Source organism: Heteronotia binoei, chromosome 8 (assembly GCF_032191835.1).
Source record: "Heteronotia binoei isolate CCM8104 ecotype False Entrance Well chromosome 8, APGP_CSIRO_Hbin_v1, whole genome shotgun sequence".
NCBI lineage: Eukaryota > Metazoa > Chordata > Lepidosauria > Squamata > Gekkonidae > Heteronotia > Heteronotia binoei.
Genome location: NC_083230.1, coordinates 129,114,266 through 129,140,195, shown reverse-complemented (window position 1 = coordinate 129,140,195; position 25,930 = coordinate 129,114,266). Strand labels below are relative to the sequence as shown.

Below are 25,930 nucleotides of genomic sequence, written 5' to 3'. Positions count from 1 at the left end.
CTATTTTTCTACAAAACGACCCCTGCTTTCAGGAATGAACAAGCAGCATTGCCGGTCTGTTCTTAGAACAACCCCTGGGACCCACGCTCGGCAAACAAAGGACACAGGGAACTGGAAAAGTTGCAAGAGGATTTATTGGTTTGAGCTGGCCTCCCTCCCCTGCCATCCAAGACATGCCACTGATAAAAGTATGTGTGTGAATGTGGGGGGGTTGGTTTCATCTTGGTTTGCCCCTCTGCTCAAGGATGCGGTCGACAGCATCCCCAGGGCCAACGTTTCTCTTGCAAAGTCCATTCAACACACCCCACCCTCCCGGCCTTTCCTACAGATGATATTTGCAAATGTAGGGCATCTCCAGCTGGCAAAATGCATCGTTCAGTTTTTCAAATCCTGCAAAGCAAGAGAGAAACCAGTCACTGTTTTCTAGGCTTGCCAATCCCCGGGACCCAGCGGGAGATCCCCTGGTTTTACAGGCTTCCCGCTAGGGTTGCCAATCCCCAGGTGGGGGCAGGGGATCCCCCGGTTTGGAGGCCCTCCCCCTGCTTCAGGGTAATCAGAAAGCGGGGGAGGGGAGGGAAATGTCTGCTGGGTACTCATGATTCCCTATGGAGACTTATTCCCATAGAAAATAATGGAGAATTTATCCACGGGTATCTGGGGCTCTGGGGGCCCTGTTTTTTGAGGTAGAGGCACCAGATTTTCAGTATAGTATCCAGTGGATCTCTTCAAAATACTCCCTAAGTTTCAAAAAGATTGGACTGGGGGGTCCAATTCTATGAGCCCCCAAAGAAGGTGCCCCTATCCTTCATTATTTCCTACGGAAGGAAGGCATTTAAAAGATGTGTAGTCCCTTGAAATGTGATGACCAAAACTCCCTTTTGAGTTCAATTATGCTTGTCACAGCTTGATCTTGGCCCCAACCCCATTGTCTCCTGGCTCCACCCCCAAAGTCTCCTGGCTCCACCCCCAAAGTCCCCAGATATTTCTTGAATTGGACTTGGCAACTCTACTTCCCGCCCCCAGCCAGCTGGCCAGTTGGGGAAGCCCCGCCCCCACAGCCACCATGGAGCTCTAGATCTCAGGCAGGTTTAGAAACCTGCAAACAGGTTCGTTTCAAAATGGGTGCGCATCCGTGCACCTTTAAAGCTGAGCAGGAAGTACTTCGTGGGAAGGGTCCGCAGCACAGCCCCTCGGTTTGTTTTGCTTTTCTTTCAGAGTAACTAAGTGTGTGTGTGAGAGAGAGAGAGAGAGCGAGAGGGAGCAGGGTAGCCCCTGTTCTTTTCAGATGTCAGAAAGCGGCGGCAGGGTGGGGTGTGGAATGTCTACTGGGCAATTATTCCCTATGGAGAACGATTCCCATAGGGAATAATGGGGAATGGATCCAGGGGTATCGGGGGCTCTGGGGGGGGCTGTTTTTGAGACAGAGGCACAGAGCATCACTGCCCCAGACAGAAGAACATAAGAGAAGCCATGTTGGATCAGGCCAGTGGCCCATCCAGTCCAACACTCTGTGTCACAGAAGAACATAAGAGAAGCCATGTTGGATCAGGCCAGTGGCCCATCCAGTCCAACACTCTGTACACACAGTGGCCAAAAAACCCAGGTGCTGTCAGGAGGTCCACCAGTGGAGCCAGGACACTAGAAGCCCTCCCTCTGTACCCCCCACAAGCACCAAGAAGACAGAGCATCACTGCCCCAGACATAAGAACATAAGAGAAGCCTCGTTGGATCAGGCCAATCGCCCATCCAGTCCAACACTCTGTGTCACACAGTGGCCAAAAAAACCAGGTGCCATCAGGAGGTCCACCAGTGGGGCCAGGACACTAGAAGCCCCTCCACAGTGCCCCCCCCAAGCACCCAGAATACAGAGCATCACTGCCCTAGCGAGTTCCAACAATACGCTTGTGGCTAAGAGTCACTGATGGACCTCTGCTCCAGATGTTTCTCCAATCCCCTCTTGAAGCTGTCTATGCTTGTAGCCGCCGCCACCTCCTGTGGCAGCAAATTCCACTTGTTAATCACCCTTTGGGTGAAGAAGAACTTCCTTTTATCCATTCTAACACGACTGCTCAGCAATTTCATCGAATGCCCACGAGTTCTTGTATTGTGAGAAAGGGAGAAAAGTCCTTCTTTCTCTACCTTCTCCATCCCATGCCTAGTCTTGTAAACCTTGATCATGTCACCCCGCAGTTGATATTTCTCTACACAGTCAGGGAAGAGGGCTGGTGTTGTTGGTGCAGAATGCTTCAGGCAGCAGTTCTAGGCCTGAGAACTGGGTGTTACAAACAGGCCTCGATTTTCATCTGTAAATTTACCAATTCGTATGGAAATAGGGTTGCCAGTCCAATTCAAGAAATATCTGGGGACTTCGGGGGTGGAGCCAGGAGAGTTTGGGGGTGGAGCCAGGAGACATTGGGGTGGAGCCAAGATCAAGGCTGTGAGAAGCATAATTGAACTCCAAAGGGAGTTCTGGCCATCACATTTAAAGGGACAGCACACCTTTTTAAATACCTTCCTTCCATAGGAAATAATGCAGGATAGGGGCACCTTCTTTGTGGGCTCATAGAATTTGACCCCCTGGTCCAATCGTTTTGAAACTTGGGGGGTTCTTTGGGGAGAGGCACTAAATACTATATTGAAAATTTGGTGCCTCTATCTCAAAAAACAGCTCCTCCGGAGCCCCCGAAACCTCCAGATCAATTCCCCATTATACCCTATGAGAATCGATCTCCACATAGGGAATAATGAAGTGCTCAGCAGATGCTTCCCTCCCCCCCCCCCCTTTCTGGCGACTCTGAAGGGAGGGATTGGCCTCTCTACTCACGAGTTGCTGCCACCTTCTTCACAGCAACACAGACCCCCCATCCCAAAAGGAGGTCTTTCAATCGGAGACTGAAGCCTCCGGAGGTGGAAAGGCACATGGTCCTCTGGGGGCGGGGCTTCCCCCCTCCGGCCAGCTTACTGGGGGCGGGAAGGAGCCTGGGAAAGCAGAAGAACTCCCGCTGAGTCCTGGGGATTGGCAAGCCTACGTGGAAAGTGGGAACCCAACTATACTTTCTCACTGATGCTGGGCTGCCCATCTAACTGCCTACAGCAGGGAACCTCCATGCCCAGGGCTTTTTTTGACCAGAAACGCAGTTCCAGCTGGCTTTGTGTCAGGGGGTGTGGCCTAATGTGCAAATGAGCTCCTCCAAAAAAGCCCTATGGGAAACAATGGCGACGTCAGAGGGTGTGGTGTAATATGCAAATGATTCCTGCTTGGCTTTTTCTACAAAAAAAAAAAAAAACAACCCTGTGAATACCCAGTCCTTATTCTCCTTCTTTCACTCCAAGGAACTGAAGTGCTGGAGGAAAAAAAATAACTTCCACATAGCGACACTCTAGGAATTTCCCTTCATCTTTTTGGCAAAGACCACAGAGACCAGGGGAGGCAGCCTAGAGCGTTACCCGGAAGTGTTACATCTTCCCCAAACGTTGCTTTTCTCATGCCCTGCCCCCCAAATCTATTGGCATCTGCTGAGGCAGTTTTGGGAGTGCGACCCCAGACTGCTGATCGATACTCTGCAAGCCGCCTCTCCAAATGATCAAAATCTAACCTTTTTAAAAGGAGAGGGAAAAGGCCATGGCTTGATCATTACAAATACATTTTTTTACTTTTGAGCAGGAGTATCGAACTCCTTTGTTATGCGGGATGGAATTGATATAAATGAGACCTTGTTGGCTGGACCATGTTTGTACCTATTTAAGATTAAGTAGCCAAGATACAAATTTTATAAAAAACACAAACACACCAAGAATCCCAGCTACAAATACAAGTTGATGGGGTGTGAACAGGCAGAGACTGACCAAGAGAGAGATCTTGGGGTCGTGGTAGATAACTCATTGCAAATGTCAAGACAGTGTGTGATGGCAATAAAAAAGGCCAATGCCATGCTGGGAATTATTAGGAAGGGAATTGAAAACAAATCAGTCAGTATCATAATGCCCCTGTATAAATCGATGGTGCGGTCTCATTTGGAGTACTGTGTGCAGTTCTGGTCGCCGCACCTCAAAAAGGATATTATAGCATTGGAGAAAGTCCAGAAAAGGGCAACTAGAATGATTAAAAGGTTGGAACACTTTCCCTATGAAGAAAGGTTGAAACGCTTGGGACTCTTTAGCTTGGAGAAACTTCGACTGCGGGGTGATATGATAGAGGTTTACAAGATAATGCATGGTATGGAGAAAGCAGAGAAAGAAGTCCTTTTCTCCCTTTCTCACAATACAAGAACTCGTGGGCATTCAATGAAATTGCTGAGCAGTCAGGTTAAAATGCATAAAAGGAAATCCTTCTTCACCCAAAGGGTGATTCACATGTAGAATTCACTGCCACAGGAGGTGGTGGTGGCTACAAGCATAGCCAGCTTCAAGAGGGGATTGGATAAAAATATGGAGCAAAGGCCATCAGTGGCTATTAGCCAATATACATTTTTGGCCAATGTGTGACACAGAGTGTTGGACTGGATGGGCCATTGGCCTAATCCAACATGGCTTCTCTTATGTTCTTCTGTGACACAGAGTGTTGGACTGGAGGGGCTGTTGGCCTGATCCAACATGGCTTCTCTTCTGTTCTTATGTGACACAGAGTGTTGGACTGGAAAGCCATTGGCCTAATTCAACATGGCTTCTCTTATGTTCTTCTGTGATACAGTGTGTTGGACTGGATGGGCCACTGGCCTGATCCAACATGGCTTCTCTTATGTTCTTGTGTGACACAGAGTGTTGGACTGGAGGGGCCATTGGCCTGATTCAACATGGCTTCTCTTATGTTCTTATGTGACACAGAGTGTTGGACTGGATGGGCCACTGGCCTGATCCAACATGGCTTCTCTTGTGTTCGTATGTGACACAGAGAGTTGGACTGGATGGGCCACTGGCCTGATCCAACATGGCTTCTCTTATGTTCTTATGTGACACAGAGAGTTGGACTGGATGGGCCATTGGCCTGATCCAACATGGCTTCTCCTATGTTCTTATGTGACACAGAGTGTTGGACTGGATGGGCCATTGGCCTGATCCAACAGGGCTTCTCTTGTGTTCTTATGTGACACAGAGTGTTGGACTGGAGGGGCCATTGGCCTGATCCAACATGGCTTCTCTTATGTTCTTCTGTGACACAGAGTGTTGGACTGGAGGGGCCACTGGCCTGATCCAACATGGCTTCTCTTATGTTCTTATGTGACACAGAGAGTTGGACTGGAGGGGCCACTGGCCTGATCCAACATGGCTTCTCTTATGTCCTTATGTGACACAGAGTGTTGGACTGGATGGGCCACTGGCCTGATCCAACAGGGCTTCTCTTATGTTCCTGTGTGACACAGAGTGTTGGACTGGAGGGGCCACTGGCCTGATTCAACATGGCTTCTTTTCTGTTCTTATGTGACACAGAGTGTTGGACTGGAGGGGCCACTGGCCTGATCCAACAGGGCTTCTCTTATGTTCTTATGTGACACAGAGTGTTGGACTGGAGGGGCCATTGGCCTGATCCAACAGGGCTTCTCTTATGTTCTTATGTGACACAGAGTGTTGGACTGGAGGGGCCACTGGCCTGATCCAACAGGGCTTCTCTTATGTTCTTATGTGACACAGAGTGTTGGACTGGAGGGGCCACTGGCCTGATCCAACAGGGCTTCTCTTATGTTCTTATGTGACACAGAGAGTTGGACTGGATGGGCCATTGGCCTGATCCAACATGGCTTCTCCTATGTTCTTATGTGACACAGAGTGTTGGACTGGATGGGCCATTGGCCTGATCCAACAGGGCTTCTCTTGTGTTCTTATGTGACACAGAGTGTTGGACTGGAGGGGCCATTGGCCTGATCCAACATGGCTTCTCTTATGTTCTTCTGTGACACAGAGTGTTGGACTGGAGGGGCCACTGGCCTGATCCAACATGGCTTCTCTTATGTTCTTATGTGACACAGAGAGTTGGACTGGAAGGGCCACTGGCCTGATCCAACATGGCTTCTCTTATATCCTTATGTGACACAGAGTGTTTGACTGGATGGGCCACTGGCCTGATCCAACAGGGCTTCTCTTACGTTCCTGTGTGACACAGAGTGTTGGACTGGAGGGGCCACTGGCCTGATTCAACATGGCTTCTCTTATGTTCTTATGTGACACAGAGTGTTGGACTGGAGGGGCCATTGGCCTGATCCAACAGGGCTTCTCTTATGTTCTTATGTGACACAGAGTGTTGGACTGGAGGGGCCACTGGCCTGATCCAACAGGGCTTCTCTTATGTTCTTATGTGACACAGAGTGTTGGACTGGAGGGGCCACTGGCCTGATCCAACAGGGCTTCTCTTATGTTCTTATGTGACACAGAGAGTTGGACTGGATGGGCCATTGGCCTGATCCAACATGGCTTCTCCTATGTTCTTATGTGACACAGAGTGTTGGACTGGATGGGCCATTGGCCTGATCCAACAGGGCTTCTCTTGTGTTCTTATGTGACACAGAGTGTTGGACTGGAGGGGCCATTGGCCTGATCCAACATGGCTTCTCTTATGTTCTTCTGTGACACAGAGTGTTGGACTGGAGGGGCCACTGGCCTGATCCAACATGGCTTCTCTTATGTTCTTATGTGACACAGAGAGTTGGACTGGAGGGGCCACTGGCCTGATCCAACATGGCTTCTCTTATATCCTTATGTGACACAGAGTGTTGGACTGGATGGGCCACTGGCCTGATCCAACAGGGCTTCTCTTATGTTCCTGTGTGACACAGAGTGTTGGACTGGAGGGGCCACTGGCCTGATTCAACATGGCTTCTCTTATCTTCTTATGTGACACAGAGTGTTGGACTGGAGGGGCCATTGGTGTGATCCAACAGGGCTTCTCTTATGTTCTTATGTGACACAGAGTGTTGGACTGGAGGGGCCACTGGCCTGATCCAACAGGGCTTCTCTTATGTTCTTATGTGACACAGAGTGTTGGACTGGAGGGGCCATTGGACTGATCCAACATGCCTTCTCTTATGTTCTTATCTGACACAGAGTGATGGACTGGATGGGCCATTGGCCTGATCCAACATGGCTTCTCTTATGTTCTTCTGTGACACAGAGTGTTGGACCGGGTGGGCCATTGGCCTGATCCAACAGGGCTTCTCTTATGCGACACAGAGTGTTGGACTGGATGGGCCATTGGCTTCTCTTATGTTCTTATGTGACACAGAGTGTTGGACTGGATGGGCCATTGGCCTGATCCAACATGGCTTCTCTTATGTTCTTATGTGACACAGAGTGTTGGACTGGAGGGGCCACTGGCCTGATCCAACATGGCATCTCTTGTGTTCTTAAAATATAATCACTCTGATAGACCCCAGAATGTGTCTGCTGCTGTAGCGTATGCAACAGAAGGCTGTGTTTGTACTGCCAGGAAGGGCAGAGGGTTTCATAGGGGAATGGCCACCCCCAGGGCTTCTTTCCTTCCAGAAGCGGAGCTGCACCTGACCCAGCATGCAACAGCCAGATAGGCTTCCCAGGCTCCTGTGGGGGGCGGGGTCTCCCCTGGATTCAGGCCCCCAACCCGCCAGCACAGAGCAGGCTGCCAGGAGGATCCCTGTCCCCAAAGAGCCCTGTCATGCGCAGTGGCGCATGGAGTGATCACGTCACCCGGAAATGATGCATCGCGCTGGGCACATCACATGGGGTCACTCTAGGAATTGGGATGGGGGACTCTATGGTTTTGCAAGGGAACGCTCTGGTAATTTGGGGGAAAACTCTATGGTGCCATAGAGTCCCCCCCCCCCCCCGCAAAATGCTAGAGCGGCCCCATGTGAAACCATAGAGTTCTCCAAAAATTCCTAAAGCGTCCCCATGCAGCGTGCCCAGTGTGATACGTCACTTCCAGGTGATGTCATCGCTCTGTGCGTGCGTGAAAAAAGTCCCCTGCGGGCAGCTGGTGGGGACTTGGCAACCCTACAGCCACATGCTCCCTGGACAGGGGGTGTGGCGTAATAGGCAAATGAGCTCCAGTCCATTCCTCGGACACCCCCACCCTCCCAGGACACCCTGGCCAGTGGCCTGGCTCAGGCCCCCTCCTTTTTACCTTTATGGGCAGCCAGATGGACACAGCGTTCATTGGTATCGTTGGGCTCCCCATCATCCCAAGGATAGTACGAACCGAATGAGAGATCCGTCCATTTCCAATACCGTGACTGCAGAGACAAGAAAAGGAGAGTTCCTTTGCAAGTGGTCCCAAGGGAGGGTTAGAAGAAGAAGAAGATGATGATGATGAAGATATTGGATTTATACCCTGCCCTTCGCTCTGAATCTCAATCTCCTTTCCCTTCCTCACCCACAACAGACACCCTGTGAGGTAGGTGGGGCTGAGAGAGCTCTCACAGCAGCTGCCCTTTCAAGGAAAACTTTAGAAGAGCTATGGCTAATCCAAAGCTATTCTAGCAGCTTCAAGTGGAAGAGTGGGGAATCAAACCCGGTTCTCCCAGATAAGAGAGCTCTGGCTGACTCAAGGCCATTCCAGCAGCTGCAAGTGGAGGAGTGGGGAATCAAACCCGGTTCTCCTAGATAAGAGAGCTGTGGCTGACCCAAGGCCATTCCAGCAGCTGCAAGTGGAGGAGTGGGGAATCAAACCCGGTTCTCCCAGATAGGAGTCCGCGCACTTCACCACTGCACCAAACTGCCTCTCTTGTGGATTACAAACTGGTGCAATGACAGAAAGTGGCGAGTTCTCACAAGGGAGGGAAGCAAATAGTGGGGTCTCTCAAGAATGGGTGTTGGGACCAGTACTATTTTATTCATTAACAAGGCATCTGGATAGAGATGGCTCGGCAGTACTGATGCTTATAGACCTATCGGCCACGTTTGATACGGTCTGTCGTCAGTTGCTGACCCTTCGTCTTTCCAACGCTGGTATACAGGGGTTGACCTTACAGCGGCTCTCTTCTTTCCTACAAGGTCGGGGGCAAAGGGTGGAGGCATCGGACTATCCTGATGGCACGCACTTGTACGTGGTGTGCCGCAAGGGGCAGTTTTCTACGCATCTACATGCACCCTCTTGCCCAGAGGTTTGGGCCGGGATGTTATCAGTATATAGACGACGCCCAGCTCTATCTGCTGATGGGTGGCCAGTCCAACTCCTCCCCAGAAGATCTGACCATGGCCCTACAAGCTACAAGCTAGGACCTACCTACCTTAGGAACCGTCTCTCCTCACATGTTCCCCAGTAATAATAATAAACTTTTATTTATATCCCGCCCTCCCCGCCAAGGCAGGCTCAGGGCGGCTAACAAGACAGTAAAACAATATGTAATATAATTAATAATTTAAACAGTAAAACCAATAAAACAATATGACATTATAATAAATTATGTATAAGATGGCACGGTGCTTCAGGGGTTCCGTCTTAAAAAGCTAGCTGGAAGAGGACAGTTTTGCAGGCCCTACGGAACTGGTTAAAATCCCGCAGGGCCCGCACCTCTTCCGGCAGTTGATTCCACCATTGGGGGGCCTTCATAGAGAACGCCTGTTCTCTAGTAGTTTTTAGTTTGGTTTCTTTTGGCCCAGGGATTTTGAGAAGATTTTTTGAACTTGATGGTAGTGCTCTCTGGGGAACATATGGAGAGAGACGGTCCCTAAGGTAGGCAGGTCCTCGACCATATAGGGCTTTAAAGGTAATGACCAGCACCTTGTAACGGACCCGGTAAACAATTGGCAGCCGGTGCAACTCCCGCAGCCCAGGCTGCACATGTTCCCACCGAGGCAGTCCCAGTAGCAGCCTGGCTGCTGCATTTTGCACTAGCTGCAGTTTCCGGGTTCGGTACAGGGGCAGCCCCATGTGGAGGGCATTACAGTAGTCTAACCTCGAGGTGACCATTGCGTGGATCACTGTTGCCAGGTCGCCGCGCTCCAGGAAGGGGGCCAACTGCCTCGCCCGTCTAAGATGAAAAAAGGCGGACTTGGCAGTAGCTGTTATCTGGGCCTCCATTGTCAAGGAAGGCTCCAGTAAGACTCCCAAGCTCTTAACTCTGCGCACTGCTACCAGTTGCGCCCCGTCAAAAACTGGGAGAGGGACCCCATTCTCTGAGCTGCCGCGGCCCAGGCAAAGGACCTCCGTCTTCATTGGATTCTATTTCAGCCCACTCAGCTTAATCCAGTCTGCCACGGCTTGCAACGCCCGGTTCAAATTTTCGGGGCACAGCCAGACCGGTCGCTCAATATGGCAGGGCAGTCGTGGCGGAGCGATTGGACCTTGTCTGCAAAATGTAAGTACTCAGATCTGGTTCCCAAAATCTGCTAGTAATCCCCAGGCCGAAGCAGGCCCATCTGAAGTCAACCAGGAATAGGGCCTTTTCAATCACAGCCCCCTGCTGGTGAAACCAGCTACCGGAGGAGGTGAGGGCCTTGCGGAGCCTTGGGCAGTTCTGCAAGGCCTGTAAGACGGTCCTCTTCCGGTTGGCATATAACTGAGTGGTGTTTAAAAACTGCGAAGGAAGGCTGTGAGAACGGCACCGAACTGTTAGACTGTTTCTTCTTGTTTTATTGTTTCAATTATTGTAAATTGTTCAATATGCATTTGAATATTTATTAATCTTATTGTTCTGGATTTCATGTTGTAAGCCGCCCTGAGCCCGCCTCGGTGAGGAGGGCGGGATATAAATCGAATAAATAAATAAAATAAAATATGGCAGGGCGGCTCAGGCAGAGTTGCCTGAAATTGAATCTGGTGAAGACAGACGTCCTGTTCCTAAGTCGCGGCGGTCCAGGATCCGAGGTCCTATCACCGACCTTTGATGGGGCGCTACCTACACTGGTGCCCCAGGTTAAAAGCTCAGGGGTGCTTCTGGACCCCTCTTTAGCTGTGGACGCCCAGGTGGCAGCCACTGCCAGATCAGCCTTTTATCATCTTCGGCTAGTAAGGCAGCTGGTCCCCTACCTCGGCCGCAACGACTTGGCGACAGTGATCCACGCCACGGTCACCTCGAGGTTGGATTACTGCAATGCCCTTTACGTGGGGCTGCCCTTGTCTCAAACCCGGAAGCTCCAACTAGTGCAGAATGCGGCAGCCAGGTTGTTAATTGGTCTTCCCCTACAGGAGCACATTCAACCTGTGCTGAAAGAGCTGCACTGGTTGCCCATAGCACACCGGATTCGTTTCAAGGTGTCGGTTCTTATCTTCAAAGCCGTATATATCCAGGGACCTACATACCTTAGGGACCACCTTTCCCCACATGTTCCTCAGAGAGAACTTCGGTCTAAGTCAAAAAACCTGCTTTCAATTCCTGGTCCTAAAGAGGCCAGGCTCACGACAACTAGAACCAGGGCCTTTTCTGTAGCAGCCCCACACTTGTGGAATGAGCTCCCCGAGGAGGTTAGGGCCCTGCAAGAGCTTGTACAGTTACACAGGGCCTATAAGACGACACCCTTCCACCAGGCATTTGCAAGTTAGATCATCGGCTACTACAGTCTCCGAAAAATATCTGGACCACCTCTTGCAATCTGCTCCATATAGAACATCTGGACCATTATCAAACAGTCGGTCCTGGAACATTTAGAAAGAATGGATGTGATGACTAAGAGCCAGCATGGGTTTCTCAAGAACAAGTCATGTCAGACTAACCTGATCTCTCTTTTTGAGAAAGTGACTACCTTGCTGGATCAGGGGAATGCTGTAGACATCGTTTATCTTGACTTCAGTAAGGCTTTTGATAAAGTTCCACGTACTATCCCTGTTGACAAGTTGGTAAAATGTGGTTTGGATCCTGTTACCATTAGGTGGATCTGTAACTGGTTGACGGATCGCACCCAAAGAGTGCTTGTGAATGGTTCCCCATCCTCTTGGAGAGGAGTGACAAGTGGAGTGCCTCAAGGAACGGTCCTGGGACCTGTTTTGTTCAGCATCTTTATAAACGATTTGGATGAAGGAATAGAGGGAATGCTTATTAAATTTGCCGATGATACTAAATTGGGAGGGGTTGCAAGCACAGCAGAAGACAGAAGCAGGATACAGGATGACCTTGACAGGCTGGGAAACTGGGCTAAAATCAATAAAATTAATTTTAACAGGGATAAATGTAAAGTTCTGCAATTTGCTAGGAAAAATCCCATGCATAGTTATAGAATGGGAGAGACTTCTCTTAGGAATAGTATGTGCGAAAAGGATCTCGGGGTCTTAGTGGATCATACGCTGAGCATGAGTAAACAGTGTCATGCGGTGGCTAAAAAGGCAAATGCAATTTTGGGCTGTATCAACAGAAGTATAGTGTCCAGATCATATGATGTGATGGTATCGCTTTACTCTGCTCTGGTAAGACCTCGCCTGGAGTATTGTGTTCAGTTTGGGGCACCACATTTTAAGAAGGATAGAGACAAACTGGAATGGGTCCAGAGGAGGGCGACAAAGATGGTGAGGGGTCTGGAGACCAAGTCCTATGAGGAAAGGTTGAAGGAACTGGGGATGTTTAGCCTGGGGAGGAGGCTGCTGAGAGGTGATATGATCACCATCTTCAAGTCCTTGAAGGGCTGTCCTATAGAGGATGGGGTGGAATTGTTTTCTGTGGCCCCAGAAGGTACGACCAGAACCAATGGCTTGAAATTAAATCAAAAGCATTTCCAGCTCAACATTAGGAAGAACTTCCTGACCATTGGAGCGGTTCCTCAGTGGAACAGGCTTCCTCAGGAGGTGGTGGGCTCTCCTTCCTTGGGGGTTTTTCAACAGAGGCTAGATGGCCATCTAACAGCAATGAAGATCCTGTGAATTTAGGGCGAGGTATTTGTGAGTTTACTGCATTATGCATGGGGTTGGACTAGATGACCCTAGAGGTGACTTCCAACTCTATGATTCTATGATTACGATCTGCTTTACGGAGAACACCCAGCTGGAATAGCAAGACAACGCACTTAAGATCATAGCACCTGAAATGTCAATTGCTATGTTTTAAATTGTTTTTAATGTTTATTGTATGTTTATATTCATGCATATGCATGGCTGTGTGAGCCACCCTGAGCCTGCCTCGTTGGGGAGGGTGGGTTACAAATTGAATGAATGAATGAATGAATGAATGAATGAATGAATGAATGAATGAATGAATGAATGAATGACTTGAAACTAGGGGTGAGTATTGAAGTGTCCAAGTCTGCAAATGACACCAAATGATTCAGGGTTGTGGAGCTTGATTCAGAATCTCAGAGTAACTTACAATCTCCTTTCCCTTCCCCTCCCTACAACACACACCCTGTGAGGCCAGTGGGGCTGAGAGATCTCTGAGAAAGCTCTGACGGACCCAAGGTCACCCAGCTAGCTGCATGTGGAGAAGAAGAAGAGTTGGATTTATACCCCGCTCTTCCCTACCCAAAGGAGTCTCAGAGTGGCTTACAATCTCCTTTCCCTCCCCCTCCCCACAACGGACTTTGTGATTTTATTGTAATGATTTAATTCTTTGTTATTTTATTTGCTATTGGCTGCCCTGAGCCTGTCAGGGGAGGGCAGGATATAAGTGTAATAAAATAAAATAAATAAATAAATTGGGTGCTTACCCCTGCAGGGTCATAAAGTCCAATCCAGACATGACCTCCCCCTTTCTGGACAGTGGAAATGTACTTGGCCATCTTTTTCAGCTCTTTCTGATTACTGAAGGAGGCCAGGTGGGCCTCGCTTTTAACGCCCTGGCAGTGCACCTGAGTTTGACCGAGAAGAAAGGAAAGCCAAAATGAGGGGAGTTCTCTAGAGCAGCTACCGGCGTCTCAGACCGAAGACTAGACCTGCAGTAAACTCAAAATCTAGTCCTAAAATTCAGGCCATCCTGATATCTACCACCACATTGGCAAATTAAGCCCACATTCATACGACAGGAGGCTGTTTTAAGACTACAAAAGATCCATGATGCAGTGCGACTTCAGGGACAAAAGGCATTAAGAAACAGCACCTCACTAGATTTGAATCCGCTGCACCTTAAGTTGTCAAGAGTCAAAGACCCCTTCAGTTCCCCCCACCTCCCATCTTTGAGGTACTGCAGATGGACCCAGCTTCTCTCCACAAGGAGAGCTCTGATTCCCAAGCATTTTGTTAGTCTCTAAGGTGTTACAGACTTGAATTGTGCTGTTCTACCGAAGACCAATATAGCTCCCCTTTGAAACATCTGTTGCCTAGGTCCAACTCAGGAAACATCTGGGGACTTTGGGAGTGGAGCCAGGGGCGAGGTTGTGACAAGCATCGTTGAACTCCAAAGGAAGTTCTGGCCATCACATTTAAAGGGTCCGCACAACCTTTAAACGCCTTCCCTCCATTGGAAATAATGAAGGATAGGGGCACCTTCTTTGGGGGATCATAGAATTGGACCCCCTGATACAATCATTTTGAAACTTTGGTATTTTGGGGGGGGGGGGTTAAAAGAGGCACCAGATGCTAGGCTGTAGATTTCATGCCTCTACCTCAAAAAACAGGCCCTCCAGAGCCCTAGATACACATATGAACATATGAAGCTGCCTTATACTGAATCAGACCTTTGGTCCATCAAAGTCAGTATTGTCTTCTCAGACTGGCAGCAGCTCTCCAGGGTCTCCAGCTGAGGTTTTTCACATCTATTTGCCTGGACCCTTTTCTGGAGATGCCAGGGATTGAACCTGGGACCTTCTGCTTCCCAAGCAGATGCTCTACCGCTGAGCCACCGTCCCTCCCCGATCAACTCTACACACAGATCAACTCTCCATTAAACACTATGAGAAGCAGTCTCTGTAGGGTTTAAGGGCATGCAGGCAGACATTTCCTCCCCCACACACTTTCGGATAACCCTGAAGTGGGGGGATCCCCAGGGGATTGGCAACACCAGGGGTCGTTTTGTAGAAAAATAGGTGGTGGAGCTCATCCAGGGATTGTTATGCAGCCCCACCTACTGTTCAATGGACAAGGAGGTGGAACTCTCAGGAAAAGGAGGTGGAAATCTCAGAACGGTTCAGGAGCTGTGCTCCTGTGAGCTCCCACTGAATCCGAGGCCTAGGCAACCCTATGCCTACATGATGGAAAGAAGAGGGGAAGTCAGATTCCAGCCAAGAGGAATCCATTGCTGGAGACTGAGGGCATGGGATTTCTTCCCTGAACAGAAGAAGAAGACAGCAGATTTATACTTCGCCCTTCTCTCTGGATCAGAGTCTCAGAGCGGCTTACAATCTCCTTTATCTCTTTCCCCCACTACAGACACCCTGTGAGGCAGGTGGAACTGAGAGAATTCTGCTAGAAGATGCTCTTTCAAAGACAGCTCCTACAAAACCTATGACTGGCCCAAGGCCATTCCAGCAGGTGCAAGTGGAGGAGTGGGGAATCAAACCATGTTCTCCCAGAAAAGTGAGCCATGGCTGACCCAAGGCCATTCCAGCAGCTGCAAGTGGAGGAGGGGGGAATCAAACCCTGTTCTCCCAGATAAGAGAGCCATGGCTGACCCAAGGCCATTGCAGCAGCTGCAAGTGGAGGAGGGGGGAATCACACCCGGTTCTCCCAGAGAAGAGTCCGCACACCCAGTTGCTTGAGGAGTGGTTACTGGTGTCTCAGACTGACAAAAGAAGAACTGACAAAAGAACTGACTAGACTGACATCTGACAAGACCAGTCTAGCCTGGGCCTTCCGGGGCAAAACTCAATGGAGTTTAGGCATGACTATTTCACTATTTCATTCACTGTTTCACTGGACTGGAAGGTAAACTGGCATGGTGTAGCCCAGGGTGTCGAACTCATTTGTTATGAGGGCCGGATCTGACCTAAATGAGATCTTCTTGGGTCAGGCATGTCGGGCCGGGCCATGCGTGTCTCTATTTAAGATTATGTAGCAGAGATATAAATTTTAAAAAGAACATAGACAAACACAAACATATATATTTTAAAAAACTTAAGACATGCTTAAAACATTGGCATTCATTGGTCTTAAAGATGCTTTCCTTGTATTTCTCCCATGGGAACTAGGGCAAAGGAGTCTCTGGCTCTTTCCTTTCTTCCCCAGGAGACTGGGGTGGGAGGGGAAGGAGCCTCAGCCAATAGAAGGAAGAGAGGCTCGGCTCAGTAGCTCTGCTGCGCAATTGAGAGAGCCTGGCAAAGCCAGCTCTCCCTCTGCCCGTTCCTCCCCAAGGGAGGAGCCTCAGCCAATGGAGAAAATAGAGGTTTTGCTCTGTAGTTCCTGTGCGATTGAGCAAGCCTGGCAAAGCAAGCTGTGATGCAGAAGGAAGCAAGAGAGAAGGAGAAGGAAGCAGACGACAGCCAGTTGCTCGGGGGGGGGTCATAGGAGCCCTCCGGGGGCCTGATTCGGCCCCCTAACTGCATGTTTGACACCCCTGGTCTAGCCCAATCTTGTCTGATTGCCTGGTTAGTATTTGGATATGCAAGACCTCCAAGGAAGGCCCTACAGAGGAAGGCAATGGCCAATCAGCTCCGCTTCTCGCTTCCCTTGAAACTCCCTTGGTGGGGCTGCCACAAATCAGCAGCAACTTGACGGCATCTCGCTCGCACATTTCACTGGGTCGGGACCAATGTGGGCTGCAGGCTCAAAGGTTTGCGCGTACGCATGCTGCATTTTGGAGCGTGGATGCACTAATACAAGCAGACTTTACCTCTGCGTCTGCCCAGGTCATATGGTCCTCAAACAATCCATAGCAGTAGTCTTCGTAGTACATCCAGCCAACGGGGCATGACTTCCGGCAATCATCTGTAATCAGATTAGTGTTCTGTTAATGCAGGTGTTGTTGTGGAATTAGGGCTGGATTGCGCCTCAGTCATTTGCCTGGGCTAACCCCAGGGTGAAATTCTAGCAGGGGCTCCTTTGCATATTAGGCCACACACCTAGGGTTGCCAATCCCCAGGTGGGGGCAGGGGATCCCCCGGTTTGGAGGCCCTCCTCCCGCTTCAGGGTCGTCAGAAAGCGGGGGGAGGGGAGGGAAATGCCTGCTGGGAACTCTGTTATTCCCTATGGAGATTTATTCCCAAAGAAAATCATGGATAATTGATCTGCGGGTATCTGGGGCTGTGGAGGGGCTGTTTTGGGGGGTAGAGGCACCAAATTTTCAGTATAGCATCTAGTACCTCTCCCCAAAATACCCCCCAAGTTTCAAAAAGTTTGGACCAGGGGGTCCAATTCTATGAGCCCCAAAAGAAGGTGCCCCTATCCTTCATTATTTCCTATGGAAGGAAGGAAGTGAAAAGGTGCGCCGTCCCTTTAAATGTGATGGCCAGAACTCTCTTTGGAGTTCAATTATGCTTGTCACAGCCTTGATCTTGGCTCCACCCCTAATGTCTCCTGGCTCCACCCTCAAAATCCCCAGATATTTCTTGAATTGGACTTGGCAACCCTACACACACCCCTGATGTAGCCAATCCTCCAAGAGCTCGCAAGGCTCTTTTTTGTAAGCCCTTGGAGGATTGGCTACATCAGGGGTGTGTGGCCTAATATGCAAAGGAGCTCCCGCTAGAATTCCACCCCGGCTAACTCTAGGCTATTTCAATTTCTAGACAGACAGACAACCTTTACTGGCATGTCAAAAGATATAAACTGCTATAAAAACAGTACAACGACGGACAGAATACGTCAGATACATCAAATAATGGCTTCCCTGGTTTGAACTGCAAACTGAGGAGAATTGGCGACGTGAGCCGCTAGTGAAGAATTTTGACTAGAGAGTAACCACTGAACCTTGGCACAATCAGACAAACTAGCTCATGTGCAGAGAAGGGGATTCAAAAAATTTCCTCGCCATTTCGAGTAAAAAAGACAGTCTAATAAAACATGAGAGAAAGGTTCAATGGCTTCCAGTCTGCAAAGGCATTGCCTTAATTCATAAGGAATTTTTTTGGCACCTTCCAGTGAAGATAGCCGATGGCAATACATCTAGCCAGCATAAGCGCTCCTCTTTGCTGGGGATCAGTTAAAGAGCAGAAATAAGTAGTTAGCTGTCCGGGAATCGGAGATAAGCCCAGGTGTAACGGAGAGCAGGTTTTTTCTAGCTGCCTCCATCAGGTGTTGGCTTTGAATATCAAGACGCCTACGTTTAATTATCTGGAAGGCTTCTGGAGCAGAAGATAGATATAACATAAGAACATAAGAGAAGCCATGTTGGACCAGGTCAATGGCCCATCCAGTCCAACACTCTGTGTCACTGAAGAACATAAGAGAAGCCATGTTGGATCAGGCCAGTGGCCCATCCAGTCCAACACTCTGTGTCACATAAGAACAGAACAGAAGCCATGTTGGATCAGGCCAGTGGCCCCTCCAGTCCAACCCTCTGTCACATAAGAACATAAGAGAAGCCATGTTGGATCAGGCCAGTGGTCCCTCCAGTCCAACACTCTGTCACATAAGAACATAAGAGAAGCCATGCTGGATCAGGCCAATGGCCCCTCCAGTCCAACACTCTGTCACATAAGAGAAGCCATGTTGGATCAGGCCAATGGCCCCTCCAGTCCAACACTCTGTCACATAAGAACATAAGAGAAGCCATGTTGGATCAGGCCAATGGCCCCTCCAGTCCAACCCTCTGTCACATAAGAACATAAGAGAAGCCATGTTGGATCAGGCCAATGGCCCATCCAGTCCAACACTCTGTCACATAAGAACATAAGAGAAGCCATGTTGGATCAGGCCAGTGGCCCCTCCAGTCCAACACTCTGTCACATAAGAACATAAGAGAAGCCATGTTGGATCAGGCCAATGGCCCCTCCAGTCCAACACTCTGTCACATAAGAACATAAGAGAAGCCATGTTGGATCAGGCCAATGGCCCATCCAGTCCAACACACAGTGGCCAAAAAGCCAGGCACCATCAAGGGGTCTATCAGTAGGGCCAGGACAGTAGAAGCCCTCCCACTGTGCCCCCCCCAAGCACCAAGAATACAGAGCATCACTGCCCCAGACAGAGAGTACCAACAATACGCTGTGGCTAATAGCCACTAATGGACCTCTGCTCTAGATGTTGATCCAGACCCCTCTTGAAGCTGGCTATATTTGCAGCTACCACCACTTCCTGTGGCAGTGAATTCCACATGTTAATCACCCTTTGGGTGAAGAAGTACTTGCTTTTATCCCTTCTAACCTGACTGTTCAGCAATTTCATTGAATGCCCACGAGTTCTCATATTGTGAGAAAGGGAGAAAAGGACTTCTTTCTCTACCTTCTCTATCCCGTGCATAATCTTGTAAACCTCTATCATGTCAACGTTTGTCCAAGCTAAAGAGCCCCAAGCGTTTTAACCTTTCTTCATAGGGAAAGGGTTCCCACCCTTGAATCATTCTAGTTGCCCCTTTCTGCACTTTTTCCAATGCTGTAATATCTTTTTTGAGGTGCGGTGACCAGATTTTTACACATTAACAAGTCCAAAGAGATGCCCATAGTGCCAGTATTTACAACCCTTGAAAATAACGAAGATCTGTCAACATTAAGTAGGTAAAAGAGTTTGAATCGGAATTAAACAAAAGTCTGAGCCAAAATTTGAAAGTCGGCAGCCAAGCCTGAGTTTGCATGGTCAATACGGGGTAACTCCATCGAGCAGGTTACATCTTTTAAATATTTGGGAATCAATTTTAATTATAAGGGGTATTGGGCCTTCCACTGGAATTTTTCCAACAACCTGGCGAAGAACAGCGCTGCTACTGCTTGTTTAGTCTACCTGAGAGACAATAGGTATGCCCTCATGGTTTTAAAAGCCTTTAATGCCAAATCTAGCCCGCAACTACTTTATGGCAGGGTTTCCCAAACTTTTCCCCTCTGTGGCCCATTTCCTTCCCTGTGGTCCAGGCGGAGGATGCTCAGGGAGCAATACAGAGACTGCATGCCAGTTGGAGGAGGAGCTTTCCCCGCCCTCTGTGATGTTTCCGAACATCAGAAAGGAATGGGAGAGGGCTTCTGGCCAGCATGCAGTCTCAGTATCTCTCCCAGAGTGTCCTTCAGGTGAACTCCCCAGGAGCTATCCTCGCCCCCTCTGATGTTTCTGAACCTCAGAGAGGGACGGGGGAGGGCTTCTGGCCAGCGTGCAGTCTCAGTATCTCTCCCTGACAGAGATAAGTGGGTCTAGAACCTTTTAAGTTTTATCCCTTTCCCTTTGTAAATAAAACTATTTCTCTTTAGTAAAACCCGATTTAGACTTCACATTTTTGGGATCCAAGATCGCTGTGGATGGTGACTGTAGCCATGAAATTAAAAGATGTTTGCTCCTTGGGAGGACTGCTATGGCGAACCTGGGCAGTATAATAAAAAGCAGAGACATCACCCTGACAACAAACATCCCCATAGTCAAAGCGATGGTATTCCCAGTAGTAATGTATGGCTGTGAGAGCTGGACCATAAGAAAGGTCGAGTGCAAAATAGATGCTTTTGAGCTGTGGTGCTGGAGAAGACTCAAGAGTCCCTTGGACTGCAAGATCAAATCAGTCAGTCAAGAGAAATCAACCCAGACTGTTCCCTTGAAGGTCAGATGCCGCAGCTGAAGCTCCAATCCTTTGGCCACCCAATGAGAAGGGAGCACTCGCTGGAGAAGACCCTGATGTTGGGAAAGACAGAAGGCCAAAGAAGAAGGGGACAGCAAAAGAGGAGATGGCTGGACATCTAACTAAGACAAATTTGAGCAGACTTCAGAGGATGGTGGAAGGCAGGAGGACCTGGCATGACTGTGTCCATGGGGTCGGAAAGAGTCGGACTCGACTGTGCGACTGAACAACAACAAGAAGAAGAAGACTGGCAATTATTTTAAAGCTTACCAGACCATAAGAACCCTGGTAAGGTTCTGGTAAGGTAAAGGTTCAACTGTAAATGTTCTTCTTCCCTCTCCCCTTTCAGGTTGAGGGGCCAGAGCCCCAAACCCCCTCGACCCATCTGTGTGACACTCACTCTTTCCCATTTTTAAAAAATTAATCCTTCTGTCCCCTGCACTGTGGCTCCTTGTGTGGGGGTGTGGTTGGCCCCGCCTCCTGTGACAGCCATATTGTGGTCGCGTGCACCACTCTATGTCAGAATTCCAAATGTGCCCACAGACTTGAAAAGATTGGGTAGAGTAACCCCAGAAGGAAACGGCTCTTCTCCGTGAAGACTGCACCCAAATTTATGAAGGCGAGGAGGATCACGTGACTTGTGCGCAATATGAAAGTAGATTACCCCCGTTTGGGCCGCAAATGCTTCTGAGTTCGCGATGCTCTTTCTCCACCTCTGAGGAGGCGAGCCCAGATTCACACTGTGGGAAAAGACTAACCAAGAGGAGGCCGAGGAAGGAGGCCCTCAACGTCGGCTCCATTGGACCCTGGGGAAAGAGAACAACAACAGCATCAGGAGGGAGAGATGGAAGGAGGACGTGGGCCATAAATACAGCCCGTGAAACAGATTTTGAATTCCACACCAAATGTGCCTCTACAGTAGGGTTGCCAATCCCCAGGTGGGGGCAGGGGATCCCCCGGTTTGGAGACCCTCCCCCCTGCTTCAGGGTCATCAGAAAGCGGGCGGAGGGGAGAGAAATGTCTGCTGGGAGCTCTGTTATTCCCTATGGAGATTTATTCCCATAGAAAATCATGCAGAATTGATCTGTGGGTATCTGGGGCTTTGGGGGGGGCTGTTTTTTGGGGTAGAGGCACCAAATTTTCAGTATAACATCTAGTACCTCTCCCCAAAATACCCCCCAAGTTTCAAAAATATTGGACCAGGGGGTCCAATTCTATGAGCCCCAAAAGAAGGTGCCCCTATCCTTCATTATTTCCTATGGAAGGAAGGAATTGAAAAGGTGTGCTGTCCCTTTAAATGTGATGGCCAGAACTCCCTTTGGAGTTCAATTATGCGTGTCACAGCCTTGATCTTGGCTCCACCCCTAATGCCTCCTTGCTCCACCCCCAAAGTCTCCTGGCTCCACCCCCAAAGTTCCCAGATATTTCTTGAATTGGACTTGGCAAGCCTACTCTACAGCCAGGCATGATATCTGGAGACTTTATCCTCTCACCTACAGGATAAGCCGAAATCAATTATTTGATTGACAATTCCTGTTAAAGCAGTTATTCTCACCTGCTTCTAGACTTACTGTACTTTTCGGCACCTGTTTGCACACACACACGCACCCCACCCTGACATAAACCGGCGTATTTATACCTACTGATGTTTCACAAATGTGTTCTTGTCATTGTGTATTACCAACCCTCAGGCTAGGGTTGCCAAATCCAAATCAGGTTGCCAAATCTGATGTTTTATTGTTGATTTTGCTCTTTTAGTATGTTGGAATCCATGCTGAGCCCTTACAGGAAAGGGCAGACTGTAAATGTACAAATAAATAAAATAAATATAAAATTTTAACAGTATGGTGGGAGTAAGGTTTTATTATGACAATTCTAATTGAAGAAGAAGAAGAAGATATGGGATTTATATCCCGCCCTCCACTCCGAAGAGTCTCAGAGCGGCTCACAGTCTCCTTTCCCTTCCCCACAACAGACACCCTGTGAGGTGGGTGGGGCTGAGAGGACTCTCACAGCAGCTGCCCTTTCAAGGACAGAGTCTCAGAGCGGCCTACAATCTCCTTTCCCTTCCTCCCCCACAACAGACACCCTGTGAGGTGGGTGGGGCTGGAGAAGGCTCTCACAACTAGGGTTGCCAAGTCCAATTCAAGAAATATCTGGGGACTTTGGGGGTGGATCAAGGCTGTGACAAGCATAATTGAACTCCAAAGGGAGTTCTGGCCATCACATTTAAAGGGACAGCACACCTTTTCATTTCCTTCCTTCCATAGGAAATAATGAAGGATAGGGGCACCTTCTTTTGGGGCTCATAGAATTGGACCCCCTGGTCCAATCTTTTTGAAACTTGGGGGTATTTTGGGGAGAGGTACTAGATGCTATGCTGAAAACTTGGTGCCTCTTCCCCCAAAAACAGGCCCCCCTGAGCCCCAGATACCAGCAGATCAATTCTCCATGATTTTCTATGGGAATAAATCTCTATAGGGAATAACAGAGTTCCCAGCAGACATTTCCCTCCCCTCCCCCCGCTTTCTGATGACCCTGAAGAGGGGGGAGGGCCTCCAAACCGGGGGATCCCCTGCCCCCACCTGGGGATTGGCAACCCTAAGCTTCAGGGGAATCTAGAATTTAATATGCACATACAGTACTGAGTGCCCTTAATTATATAACTATGGTTATTGCCAAACGATGTAAATAAATAATTTTTTTTAAAAAAAAGATTAAAAACCCAACTGGCCATTTGTAAAATGTAATATCGACTCGATTCAAAACCAATAAAGCCACTTCTGCCTTTATGATTTAACGAAGGGGAAAGAGAGAGAGTAAAAACCTTTCCGTATGTAAGAGAGGTCTTATCTATCTTATCTAAGGTTGCCAGGTCCAATTCAAGAAATATCTGGGGACTTTGGGGGTGGAGCCTGGAGACTCTGGGGCGGAGTCAGAGACATGAGGGGTGGAGCCAGAAGCAAGGCTGTGATGAGCATAATTGAACTCCAATGGGAGTCCTGGCCATCATATTTAAAAGGACCACACACCTTTTAAATGCCTTCCCTCCATAGGAAATAATGGATAGGGGCACCTCCTTTTGGGGCTCATAGAAGTGGACCCCCTAGTCCAATCTTTTTGAAACTTGGAGGGTGTTTTGAGGAGAAGCATCAGATGCTATGCTGCAAATTTTGTGTCTCTGTCTCAAAATGCACCTCCTCCAGAGCCCCAGATACCAGCAGATCAATTCTCCATTATACCCTATGGGAATCAGTCTCCTTAGGGAATAAATGGAGACCCCCTAGTCCAATCTTTCTGAAACTTTGAGGAGAAGCATTAGATGCTCTGCTGCCCCTCCTTTCTGATGACCCTGAAGCGGGGGGAGGGCCTCCAAACCAGGGATATGCCCTGCCCCTACCTGGGGATTGGCGACCCTAATCTTCTCTGACATTCTGATAGCCACCCTCAGCCCGTATCTGTGGATTGCTAAATTAACATAGAGAGGTGAAAGAGATTTTTCAGGAAATTTGGCAGACTATTGCTGTTAAGCCTCTCAGACCTCCTTCTCACATGTCTCCTCCCGTTCTCGGGGCCCTTTAAACGCGAGTGGTGACCACCTTCGGTCCCAAGTCGGACCTGCAGTTTGAGAACCACTGGTGTAAGGCTTCCATTGCCAACCTGCAGGTGGAGCCTGGAGAGCTCCCAGAATTTCAACTCATCTCCAGACCATAAAGACCAGCTTGCCCGGAGAAAATGACTGCTCTAGAGGGGGGACTCGATAGGGTTGTCCTCGGCTGAGGCCCCTCCCTTCACAAACCGGCCTTCTCCCCCACAAACTTCAGGCATTTCCCAAATCAGATCTGGCAACCCTATCAGGTTAGAATTTCCTGTTTGATTCACTTGGCGGGACACAAAGAGCTCTTTCTTTCCAGTTGGTGGACAGGATCCATACTTCGGAATGAAAAACTCTGGACCAGGAGTGGCCAAACAGCCTTAACGTAAGAGCCACATAGAACAAAGGTCAGATGTTTGAGAGCCGCAAGACAGGAACGTCAGATGATTGAGTACCACAAGGAAGGAAGGAAGGAAGCAGGAAGGAGGGAGGGAGGGAGGAAGGAGGGAGGGAAGGAGGGAAGGAAGGAAGGAAGGAAGGAGGGAGGAAGGAGGGAGGGAGGGAAGAAAGGGAGGACGGAGGGAAGGAAGGAAGGAAGGAGGGAGGGAGGGAGGGAGGGAGGGAAGGAGGGAAGGAAGGAAGGAGGGAGGAAGGAGGGAAGAAAGGAAGGAAGGAGTGAGGGAGGGAAGGAGGGAAGAAAGGAAGGAAGGAGTGAGGGAAGGAAGGGAGGAGGGAGGGAGGGAAGGAAGGAAGGAAGGAAGAAAGGAAGGAGGGAGGAAGGAAGGAGGGAGGGAAGGAAGGAAGGAAGGAGGGAGGAAGGAAGGAAGGAAGGAAGGAAGGAAGGAAGGAAGGAAGGAAGGAAGGAAGGAAGGAGAGAGGGAAGGAAAGGCAGGAAGAAGGGAGGGAAGGAAGGAGGAAGGCAGGCAGGCGGGAGGGAAGGAAGGAAGGCAGGAAGAAGGGAGGGAAGGAAGGAAGGAGGGAGGGTGGGAGAGAAGGAAGGCAGGCGGGAGGGAGGGAAGGAAGGAGGAAGGGAGGGTGGGAGAGAAGGAAGGCAGAAAGAAGGGAGGGAAGGAAGGAAGGAGGGAGGAAGGGAAGGAAGGAAAGAAGGAAGGAAGGAGGGAGGGAGGGGATGCAGGAAGGAAGAAAAGGCAGGAAGGAGGGAGGGAAGGCAGGAAGGAGGGAAGGAAGGCAGGAAGGAAGGAAGGAGGGAGGGAAGGAAGGAGGGAGGGAAGGCAGGAAGGAGGGAAGGAAGGAAGGAAAGAGGGAGGGAAGGAAGAAAGAAAGAAAGAAAGAAAGAAAGGAGGGAAAGGCAGGAAGGAGGGAGGGAAGGAAGGCAGGAAGGAAAGAGGGAGGGAAGGAAGAAAGAAAGAAAGAAAGGAAAATTGATGGGGAAGAAAGAGATGGAAAGAAAGCAACTTTAAATGCTGCCAGGGGGCTTGGCAAAGTGGTTTAAAGAGACAAATGCCTTCTCCAAGCTGGCCAGTAGGGCGGGGGACTTTCAGAGCCTTGCAATATCTGTGAAAGAGCCACATGTGGATCCCGAGCCACAGTTTGGCCACCCCTGCTCTGGACAATAAAATTTCAGTTGAAATCAGCTATCTGTCCCATTCCTCCTAACTCCTTCCCCTGGCTGATCCTATCTTCTGCAGCCACTTCCTCCCTTCTTCAGAGCATATTTCAGCAAGATACGCCCCCCACACACATTGTCTTTTAAGGTGAGCTCATTTCCCCTTCCTCTTCCCATCTCCCCCCATCTCTGCTCCACTCCCAAAAGCTCCTCCCACCACAGAGTTTGTTAGTCTTTAAGGTGCTCTTGGACCCTCGGTCTTTTCTCCGGCTTCAGAGAGACAATGACCCGTCTTGACCTATTTTGACAGATCAA

The 25,930-nt window shown here is 49.4% G+C and overlaps 1 protein-coding gene across 1 annotated transcript; it reads right to left on the bottom strand.

The window, feature by feature from the left end:
- Positions 1-322: 322 nt before the first annotated feature.
- LOC132575789 (C-type lection lectoxin-Enh3-like) lies at positions 323-21,253 on the bottom strand. The gene is made up of 5 exons (XM_060244479.1): positions 21,118-21,253; positions 16,593-16,687; positions 13,537-13,677; positions 8,090-8,198; positions 323-390 (listed from the first exon to the last, which is right to left on the bottom strand). The coding sequence occupies exons 1-5, from the start codon at positions 21,251-21,253 to the stop codon at positions 323-325; spliced, it is 549 nt and encodes a 182-aa protein (XP_060100462.1).
- Positions 21,254-25,930: the final 4,677 nt, after the last annotated feature.

What these genes read in the sequence shown, in the direction of transcription:
- LOC132575789 (XM_060244479.1), bottom strand. Translation starts at nt 21,253, where the DNA reads ATGGAGCCGACGTTGAGGGCCTCCTTCCTCGGCCTCCTCTTGGTTAGT. An exon ending in CATTTGCGGCCCAAACGGGG is followed by an intron (nt 16,688 to 21,117) that starts GTAATCTACTTT and finishes ATCTGATTACAG; the next exon opens with ATGATTGCCGGAAGTCATGC. An exon ending in TGACCTGGGCAGACGCAGAG is followed by an intron (nt 13,678 to 16,592) that starts GTAAAGTCTGCT and finishes GGTCAAACTCAG; the next exon opens with GTGCACTGCCAGGGCGTTAA.